Source organism: Vicugna pacos, chromosome 29, assembly GCF_048564905.1.
Source record: "Vicugna pacos chromosome 29, VicPac4, whole genome shotgun sequence".
NCBI classification, from domain to species: Eukaryota; Metazoa; Chordata; class Mammalia; order Artiodactyla; family Camelidae; genus Vicugna; species Vicugna pacos.
This window is the reverse complement of record NC_133015.1, coordinates 986,970-998,383: the sequence shown is the minus strand read 5'-3', so window position 1 is coordinate 998,383 and position 11,414 is coordinate 986,970. Positions and strand designations below refer to the sequence as shown.

Genomic DNA, 11,414 nt, shown 5'->3' with positions numbered 1-11,414 from the left:
TTTGAGTTTATTTTTGTGTGTGGTGTAAGGGACAGACAAATTTTCTTTATTGCCATTGTGTTCTTTGTTGCTTGCACAATAGAAGGGACCCAAAATTCACATTATAGACTTTGTCAATTAGTTGAATTCTTGATCTTTTGGAGTGAGTATTTTTTTCTGATAAATTTTGATTAACACTTTCTACATTCTCTATATATAGATGCATAAAATTGTTACAAATATTTATTTTTCTTTGTTGTATACTACAAATATTTATTATGTCATTTATAATTCTGAATATTTTCATATGAACATATTATTTTAACATTCTTTTACTTTTTTATTTGTTCTATCATATCACTCTTGGAAAATTCTATATCCTCATAAAGATTTTGTAAATTTTAACCTTTTTAGAAAAACTAATTTTGAAAAAAATTTTTAACCCATCTATAATTTATTTTTTGTTTATGATGAGGAAATATCTAATTCCAAAAGGTAAAATAATGTGCCAACATAATTAATAATTTCTTTAACAATTTGAAAAATTTCTATTTAGACATCAAGTTTTACACTGTTGAGAGGTTTTAATTTGGGGGCACTTCCCATCCTTCTCCCTTCCTCCCTCAAAATTTTAGGGTCATTTTGGAAAGTTTGAAAACTTCCCATAAAATATGTTTAGGATATCACAACACTACCTGTTTATTTTGAAGAAAATTATGTTTTCAATATCTTGTGTTCTCATCCAGAAAAATACATATATTGTGAATAATTGATCGATGTCTCAGTAAACATTTGTAATCATCTCCATAGAGTATACATAAATCTTTGCCTTGTCATTTTCTTATTTAAAAAGAGGATCCTCTTATTTACATTTGATTCACATTTTCAAGGATGAAGTCAGAAAGGACTTAGTGTCTTTTCCCTATGTGACTTACAGCACAATCCTAAAGTCTTGGGCATGTAACTACTACCAAACAATCATAAGATTGTATCCAAAAATATACAATAGCAAAGACATGGAAAGAGACTAAATGTCCATCAACAGAGACTGGATAAAGAAGAAGTGGTATATTTATACAATGGAATACTACTCAGCCATAAAAACTGACAACATAATGCCATTTGCAGCAGCAAGTGTGGTCCTGGAGAATGTCATTCTAAGTGAAGTAAGCCAGAAAGAGAAAGAAAAATACCATATGAGATTGCTCATATGTGGAATCTAAAAAAAACCAAAAAGCATAAATACAAAACAGAAATAGACTCACAGACATAGAATATAAACTTGTGGTTGCCAAGGGGGCAGGGGGTGGGAAGGGATAGATGGGATTTCAAAACTGTAGAATAGATAAACAAGATTATACTGTATAGCACAGAGAAATATACACAAGATCTTATGGTAGCTCACAGGGAAAAAAATGTGACAATGAATATATATATGTTCATGTATAACTGAAAAATTGTGCTCTACACTGGAATTTGACACAACATTGTAAAATGATTATAAATCAATAAAAATGTTTAAAAATAGTTTTAAAAAAAAGAGAAAATTTGCCTGACTTCAGGGAAATTATAGACAAATGAACACAGACTAAGTAACAAAGATTTTTATCTCATCAAGTGAAATAACTACACAAATTTGAAAATTAACTAATACCTGACTTGGGCCATTTGGACACATAAAGAATACTCTAGACCATGTGGTTTAAGCAATAAACATTTATTTTTCACAGGTTCAGAGGCTCAGAAGTCCAAGATTAAGGTGCAAGCAGGTGGCATGTCCGGTACAGTCCTCTCCCAGTTGATAGGGAGCTACCGTTTTGCTGCGTCTTCTCATGGCAGAGGGTCAAGTGCACTCATGGGGTCTCTTCAAAAGAAAATGAACCCCAATCATGAGGACTACACCTTCATGACCTAATCATCTTCCAAATGGCCCACCTTCAAAAGCCACCATATTATAAAGGATTTAACTTCTGATTTTGAAGAAGAACACAATTCTCACTCTATAGCAACAATGAAAAGTGGAGGAATAAATTACATATAATCTGATAAACTCAAATACTTAGTATTTTTGGTGAATAATAATGTAGTTGAGAAGACTGTGAGATCATATAGGAATTTTCCACTTAACAGGAATAAAAGTCAGGACATGAGGTTTCTCATACATTGTGTTTTACTAGTGACAAGCACCCATTACCCCAAAGATTTTAACCCCCAAGAATACAGACCAAATAATGGAGGCAGAGCAGTAAATTTTTTTGACCACATGCTTCTGCCATTTAGAGGCAGATAATATTTTATTTTAACACTGATTCAGAGATAGAAATTTTTTTGTGAATAAATGCCTGTCAAATAAAACAATATATTCTGGTCTCTTCATTACCTATAATCAGTATTTCATTAAAAATAGAGATAAGATGGCATATATAGTCATCATCTTCCTTAACTATCTTACCCATAATATCTAGTGTCAAGTTCTGTAGTTCATATTTGAAACTGGTAGATTATGGTTTATGCAATATTTGCAGATGAAAGACAGAGCCTGTTTTTCTATAGAAGACTATGAAATATTAAAAGCAAAAAAGGAGTCAGGGATATTGCAAAAGAACAGAGAGGTATTACCAAATATTTTAAAGTATCTGGGAAGATTAATGATTGACCTTTATGAAAATATACTTCCAAACAATGCTGGTCCACTTGAGGAGATAATACGATTACCCAATTGGGAAAAGAAGTAAGATTTGGTTATTTTTCTACATAAACACCTTCTCCATTTAGATGTTTTTCATAAACTTAGCCACCTTATGATCAGTATTACAACTGAAACTTCGCTTTTCTTTAATGTGAACATGTTAAGCAATATACACAAAATAATATATGCAAAGTGTCTTACAGATACAAAAATAAGATACCAACTTCAATATTAATATGGGCTACCTTTGTGTGGAATGGAGTGAATAAACTGTTTATTTCATGTCTCTATTATTTTCTGAAACCTGTAATGAGTTCTATTAATTATGAGAAAGTCTACATTAATTGAGAGTAACAAGAGAAAACCTTCCACTAACTAAAATAAATCTGCAGTATTAACTATAGCTTAAATCATCATATGGAACATAAATCTATATTCTTAATGGAGCTACTTTACACCTCAAAACCATATGTTTTGCCTCAGGAAATTGTGAAAATCTTAAAAACACATTTCAAACTAGTAAATTATGAAAATCTTAGAAATATATTTTGCATTGGAAGTATTTGCATAATAAATACTTTTCCTCATGCCCAAATTATAAAACCTGAGGAGAAATTTACTACAGCTAAATAATCACACATGACTTCTACTGGAAAGAACAATTCTTCATTGAAAATAGGGGATATATATATCCCTTCAGCCTCAATTTCTTTTTCTGGTCTAGAAACTTTTCATGGCATTTTTCATCTCTCCATTTCTCAGAGTAAAGATTAGAAGGTTCAACATAGGGGTTATAATGGTAAAAATACACAGCAAAGAATTTATCATAAAATGAGGTCTCACATACATAAAAATACAAGGGACAAAGAACAGGACCACCACAGTAATGTGGGAGCCACAGGTGGATAAGGCTTTGTGCCTCCCTTCCTAAGATTCTTCAGGGAGTGCAGAATGACCCCATAGGAGATGAGTAACAGCATAAAAATGACCACACAGATTGCCCCGTCATTGGCACCCACAGCGTGGCCAATAGTGTAGGTGTCAGAGCAGGAAAGTTTTAACAAGGGGTACATGTCACAGATGAAGTGGTTAATGACCTTGGGGCCACAGAAGGGAAGGTTGTAAACAAAAACAGGATGAGCTACAGTATGTAAAAACCCACCAACCCAGGCCAACAGCAGCAGCAGTACACACATTCGCTGATTCATGATGATTGAATAATTCAAAGGTTTGCAGATGGCCACGTAATGGTCATAAGCCATGACCACCAGGAGACAAACCTCAGCACCACCCAATAAGTGCCCTATAAAAGGCTGAGTCATGCAAGCTTGGAAGGAAATGGTTTTGTTCTCACAGAGTAAATCCACAATCATATTTGGGGTGACTGTATTAGAATAAACAGCATCCATAAATGATAAGCAGCCAGGAAAGAAGTACATAGGGAAATCCAGGGTTGGGCTGACCACCACCACACATGACAATGAGGAGGTTGCCCACCATTGCCACCATGTAGATGAGCAAGAACACAAGAAATAATATTTTCTGACCCTGGGGGCTCTGAGTGAGCGCCAGGAGGACAAACCCAGTCACATTCCTCCTTTGTTCCATAGAGTTTTCTGGATGCTTTATTTTAGAGTACAGGACAAAATTATCTGTAAATGTAATTAATACTAGTGACTTTCTGAAGTCTTAAGATAATTTGTTTATTCTTTCAGCAAATAAGCAATATGGTTTATGTTCCAGTATTCTCAGATATCATCATACAAGGCTGATTAAATCCTCACCCCTATCCTCAAAAATCTTTCAGAGTAATGGAGATGCAAGTAATTAAGAGACATATGTGGGGAAATAGAACATTATTCAATAAATTAGTTGCCATAACTAGTTTTCCATATGGAAAGTAATAAAACTGTACATATATCTAATACCTTACACAAAAATAAAAATGGATTAATGTTGTAATAAAATAGCAAAGCAAGATTTCCTTTATTCTACTTCAAATTTATTAAGAACGTAACTTTCTTTATTCTAGGGGTGGGAAAAGTCTTCTTAAATAATAATTGAAATTTAAAATAGATGTATTTAACAAGTTCAAAAAATTTAAAGTATTTAGGGAAAGATACCACAATGTCAATAGACAAAAGTAGTTTGGAGAAAGATTTACATTGTAGAGGATTTACACAAGAGTTAACATCAAAATAGATGAAGATCTCAAACCAATTAACAAAAATATAAACAACATTTGAAATAAAAAATAAAAATATACAAATAAAAATAAAAGAAATTTAAAATATGATTAAAATTAGGAAAAAATACATTTCTATGGCCTTGAAACATGTACACTGAAGTTTATCTAAGAACACAAAAGTGAGAATTGAAGTATCAGCTTGCTTTCTATAGTATTACCTTAGGTTCGTGAAAACCACTCAATCAATGTCTACAGGTAGCTACATCATCTTTTAATTTTTAACAAACTAACAATATTTACAGAACATATTAATTGAGACTATCATCAGATTTACAAATATCTACCCATGAAAATATCCCCAATTATTTACATTTGAAATTAGTTTCTAAGAATTCTTTATGTTAGATAAAGATCATTCAGATCATTGTAATATAATAATATCCAAAAAGAGCATGACAGAATAAAATCAATCTTCACATATTTTAGTAATCACAAAGGATTCCTAACAAAAGAGAACTTCTAAAAGACTGAATTCTCACACTACCAATGTACTCTTGAATAATGTAAAGCTTAGTTCAGAATCTTGTGTATAAGTACCCTTCCTGGTTTACCTGCATAAGAAGACAACCATTTAATCCATGTTCTGATCTCTTCTGTCTTCTCCTTTGCTCTTCACACACTGATGTCATCTCTGAGAACACAGAGGACAAGATACATGCAGCATCATTGGACCTTGAACTGTTCCCATGTGACCAACTCTTATCACGTTTGCAGGAAATCTATTTCATTTCAGTCATTCAGAAAAATATTCCTTTTCAAAAAGTTGGAACTTTCAAAGTGCATATGAGTGGCCTGTTACTAAAGAACTCTGAATCTTGGTTGTGAATAGAGAACCAAAATATTCATTTTTTTTGCAGGATTTGTTTGTATAATGAGCAAATATTAATTCAACCTTTCGATTATAAAGAAAACAGAAAACTGTGAAAAAATTGTTTGCATACAGATTTTGCTCTTTGTCTTTTATACCAATGAAAGTGAAGTAGTTAGTCTTCAATATTTTGATTCTCAATCAGTTATACTCTCCTGCATTGTTGAGCTTTGAGTTTCCTGAAAGATAGAGAATAATTTCATATACATACTTTATTATATTTTGAGTCTATCATTTCAGTTCATGAACGTTTGTCCTGTGAGGTAAGGGCAAAGATCTGTAAACACTTTATCTGCATTTGAACTACTGTACATGTTATGGAGCCTTTCAGTTGGTGCATCTCCAAGTGTGATTCTTGTCTAATTAAATTCAATGGGACATTAAATATAATTTTTATGGTAGACTGCTTCCAAAGATGTCAATAGGATAATCACTGTGTAGAACAGGACTTATAGAACCATGTCCTCTTGGGGAAGATTACAGCAAAAAGCTTGAGGTCATGTCACCAAAGGGAAAATTCCAGGGTATGCAGAAATGAAATATGTAAAACTTTTCTTGTTTAAACCATGGTTTTCAAAGTAGGCATGTCTGTTTAAATTTAAGCTTTGCCTTTGAAGATGATATCTGAACTAATTTCCAAAATGTTATGAATGCTAATTTCAGAATAAGATATTTGAAGTCTGTTTCAAATGCAGATAAAGTTTGTCACATAATTTGTCACATATTTTCAGACAGGTAAGTTGATAGAATCTGTGTTAGTGTGGAATTAGGAAAAGAAAACATTTGTGGGAGTATTCCATTCATCTCAAATACCTCATGGAGCATTCACCACAGTAGACAATACACTATGTCATGACATAATTGCAATACATTTCAAAGGACATAAATTATAGAGCCCAAATGTGTATGGGTATATAAACATATGTTATGTATATATTTTACAATAATATAATTCAACTAGAAATTGACAACAAAATATAAAATTTCCAACTGATTACAAATTAAGCAACATAAACCTAAATTAACTGTGAACAATTTAAAAGGTATATTTTCAACACAAAGATAATGATACAAATGAATGTAAAAGACATATGAAAGGTATCTATGAAATATACATATATATAGAAGCTGTATGTAATATAGTACATATTTTTATATATAAATCAACTGGATGCAGTTAAAGGAATGCTTAGAGAGAAATTTATAGCTTAAATGTGAGTATTAGAAAACAGAAAATAAATGAAGTAAGAAATTAAAGGAAATGAACTAAGCTTCTGTTTCAAGAAGCTAGAAAAAAATAAATGCAGAGAACACTGTAGAAAGGAAATAGCAAATAGAAGACAAGTCATTGAAATAGAAATGAATTCAAAATAGAGAAAGTATCTAAAGCCAGGAATGAGTTCTTTGAGAGTTTGGTAAGATTCTAGCAAAACTGATTAAGAAAAAAAGAAGACAAAAAACAAATTATTAGGATAAACAATGAAGACAGGGTCATCACTACAGGTTCTACATAGTTTTAAAAGATGATAAAATGATATGATAAATGACTTAGGACTGTATACTTGCCAATTAAAGAAAATGGACCACTGCTATGAAAAATACAACTTTCTAAATGCACTAGGAAAAATAACTAAGTTGGAATAATTTAAGACCTAAATAAGTTAATTCTTTGGAATCCTACCATTCCAAAAAAAATTTTTCATTCCCATATAGCTTTAATCAGTGAATACTGTATAAACAACTAATTGACAAACAGTACCAATCTTACATAAATACTTTTACTGCTGGGAGGAATTAATATACTTCCTAACACATTTCATGAACCTAGCATAACCCTTATACTAGAATGAAAAAAAAGGATATCACAAAGAAAATAATCAGATTAATATCTTATATTTACAAAGACACAAAATTCTGAACATAATATTTAATTTGATTCTTTTGGATGTTTTCTTTTTGGATTTTTTAATTCTTGCTAATTTGTTTTTGAGCAGGTCTTGAGAAGTGCTCAGTCTAGGGCTAATTATTATCCCTTTACTTATGCAAAATCTTCCTAAGCATTCACCCTCATGAACTATAAGGTTTCCCAGCTGCACTATTCCTGATTCAGTGTGAGGAACCAGCACCCTTCTCTCTAATCTACCTGGGCAGATCATTCCCCAGCCTCAGGTAGCTTTTTCAAATGCATGCACTGATCAGTACTTTTATGAATAGCTGAGAGGGATTTCTCTAGTTCTCCAGCATTCCCTCTCTCAGTGTTTGCCTGTCTGTCTGTCTGTCTGTCTGTCTTTCTTTCCCACCATTGATGCAGGTCTATAGGTCTATGCTCTGTGATATTCCATTCTCACAATTTCAGATGCTTCATCTCCACAGAAACTCAACTTCATCTCCTCAACTGAAGCAATATACCAGGACCTTCTGAGGTACCCTTCTCTGTACCACAGCAAGAAAACTTAAAGGTAATAAACTGGAAAATCCTAGAGCCAACTTGCTTCCCATCTCTTGGTGATCAATGTCAATTTTTCTGACATGCAGTGTCTTGAAAATAATTATTTCATGTATTTCTGCTTTCTTTACTTCTTTTTTCAATAACCATCCAAAGATATTTTTAGCAGTTTTATTCATAATTTCTTAGAATTGGAACCAACCAACTAATGTGTATCATTGCATAGTTCACTAGCTTTGGAACCTAACCATAGACTTCTTTGTTGAAACTTGATAAAATAATGTTTACTTATGTTTCAAATGGCTACTCAATTCTTGGTATGTAAAAATTATGCATGTCCATTAAATTAAAGAAAAACTGTGAGCCACAAGGATATTAAGAAATTAAGTCCAAATTAAGAGTAATTTCAAAATTTCTGGCTTGTTTTTCTGCCAATAAAAGAATTAGAAATAGTTTGTGAATTATATTTCCTCCTGTTGTGGCATCTTTCTTTTTGCTTTTGGTAAATTAATAGTGCAGGAAAAAAAATCAGCCATGCTTCCATCATACAACTGTCCATTTTCTATCTAAGAATTTTTATGCCTTATTTGCTATGCAACAGGATAAGCAAACATAGAAGTTCTGATATCAAGGTCCTATGGAAAAACCAATTTTATCCAAGTAACATATATGAAGTATTTAGTAAAGTAGCAGTAAGAATCTGAAGAAAAATGTACTCTTCAATCACCAACTAAGGGTTTATAGTTGTTCTCTCCATTACCTATTCTGAAGTTATGATCACAAACACTGAAGACTTGGTAAAGTCTAAGTAACCATAATGCCTAATAAATGCCTAACCAATATTAAATTATCAACAAATGCTGGTTTATGAGTCTTTTTCTTCTGCTAATGATCTGCAAAATTTACAACATTATAATTTTTCCTATGTATATAAATCATCACATTCTTGGCATCATGAACAACTTAAGTTACTCTCCTCTTCAACAAACTCCTCATGGCATTTTTCACCTCTGTGTTTCTCACTGTGTAAATGATAGGATTTAACATGGGAGTGAGGATTATAAAGAACACACTCATCAACAGGTCCACAGAGTAAGTCTCCACAGGACATGTGTAGGTGAATATACAAGGGACAAAATAGAGCATCACTACTGTAAAGTGGGAGCCACATGTAGACAGAGCTTTGCGTCGTCCTTCAGCACCATGGGATTTCAGGGAGCTCAGGATGACTATGTAGGAGATGAGTAACATGAAAAAAATCAGTAAGCACATGCCCCCACTGTTAGCAGCCACCACAATGCCAAGCTTGTAAGTGTCACTGCAGGCCAGTTTTAACAGTGAGAAAAAGTCACACATAAAGTGGTCAATGACATTGGGACCACAGAAGGGCAAGTCAACAGTGAAAAGAATCTGCACAGTGGCATGTAGGATCCCCCCAATCCAGGCCACCACCACCAGGAGCTGGCAAAGCCGATGGCACATGATGGTCGTGTAGTGCAGAGGCTTGCAGATGGCCACATAGTGGTCATAGGCCATGACAACCAGGATGATGATCTCTGATCCTCCCAGGAAGTGTACCACAAAGAGCTGACTCATGCAGCCACCCCAGGAGATGGTTTTCCTCTGGTAAAGCAGGTCAATGATCACTTTTGGGGTGGTGGCAGATGTATATATGGCATCGATTAAGGACAAGTAAGTGAGAAAGAAGTACATAGGAGCTGAAAGTGCAGGGCTGAGGGAGATGGTAATCACAATGAACAGATTGGCCAGCAGAGTGAATAGGAAAATGAGCAAAAAGACAATGAAAAGTATTTTTTGCAAGTGTGGATTCTGTGTGAGTCCCAAGAGAAGAAATTCAGTTACATTGTTGGGAGGTGTGAGGAGGTCCATTCAGCAAGTTCCACCTTCCTGGGGCCTGAATTATCTACAAGAATAAGGAATGATACTCATTAATAATAAAAGGATTGTGGTCTGAGTATCTTGATACAAAACTAGAGCAGTCACTGTACCTGCTGAGCACGTCCTTGACACTCTTGCCTCAGTGCATGTTTTAGTTCTCTCTTACTTCCTCCATGATGTTTCCATCTCTTCAGACACCTAGTACCTGTCACCTGTAAAACATATATAGGGCAACATTTGATGGGTAATTTATTGAAAAAACCCTGGGCTGTCTATGTGAGATCTGGATTCCCTTTCTGGTTCCAACTCCATGTGTCTCTGGTGCATCAGTTCTGTGTCCTCTGATTTTGATCCCTCCTCTGTGTCTGTGAGGCTTCAAACTGTTATTGTCAGATGTATCTTGTAAGCTAAGAGGTGTTGCACACAGGAAAGAGATAGTTCCTCTTCCACGAGTATTCACATCTGAACCCTCAGCTCTAAGTGTGGAAAGAAAGACACCATGAATAGATATCTCCCATGAGCAGGCAGTTTAGGGAAATGTATATAAGTAGTGGGCAACAGGCTTTCCCTGGTACCTACCAGAACACATAAGCTATTTCAGGTGTGTTTCCTCACTGCACCTACCATACTGCCTGGCATGTCTGTGCTGCCTGAAACCTGTTAGGTGATCAGTAAGTGCTTGGTGAATTGCCATTCTCCATGGGTGAGAATACGCCTTCTTCCTCAGTCCATAAATCTACCAGGAATTCAAGTGTCCTCATCCTCCTGCTCTGTTTATCATTACTCTCTACTTTATCAGAAACACAAATAAACATTTGAAAGGAAGCTGCCTTCCAGGTTAATACTTTCTGGCACACTTTATCAGGTAATATGAAAATATTAATTTCCACTAATATGGGTCACTTTATTATCAAGATAATTGTAGTGTTTGCTAATTGATATTTTTTATTCTTCAAAATTCTGTTCCATATACAATGATAGAGACATTCAATAAGTTTACAGAACAGTAGACTTGGATTAAAGAAACTATTGCATAACTGTTCAGTACATGGAGGATCTGTCAAGTAAGGAAATCCTTATTTTCAAAGTTCTAAAAGTAAAAATTCATTATAAGAACAAAAAGAAATCAATTTCCAGATAAGATAGAGAGATAGTGTACTACACACATGAATATATATACACATAACACAAACACATGTAAAATCTATTACTATAAGTAACTATTACAAGTTCACTCATTCAACACATGTTTACTGAATTCTGACTATGTATACTAATATATTAA

At 33.7% G+C, this 11,414-nt stretch overlaps 1 protein-coding gene and 1 pseudogene across 1 annotated transcript; both read right to left on the bottom strand.

The window, feature by feature from the left end:
- Positions 1-3,370: 3,370 nt before the first annotated feature.
- Positions 3,371-4,276, bottom strand: LOC102543366 (olfactory receptor 4A47-like; annotated as a pseudogene).
- Positions 4,277-9,193: 4,917 nt separating this feature from the next.
- LOC140690193 (olfactory receptor 4C3D-like) lies at positions 9,194-10,120 on the bottom strand. Its single transcript, XM_072951680.1, has one exon. The coding sequence runs from the start codon at positions 10,118-10,120 to the stop codon at positions 9,194-9,196; it is 927 nt and encodes a 308-aa protein (XP_072807781.1).
- Between the last annotated feature and the right edge of the window lie 1,294 nt (positions 10,121-11,414).

What these genes read in the sequence shown, in the direction of transcription:
- LOC140690193 (XM_072951680.1), bottom strand. Translation starts at nt 10,120, where the DNA reads ATGGACCTCCTCACACCTCCCAACAATGTAACTGAATTTCTTCTCTTG.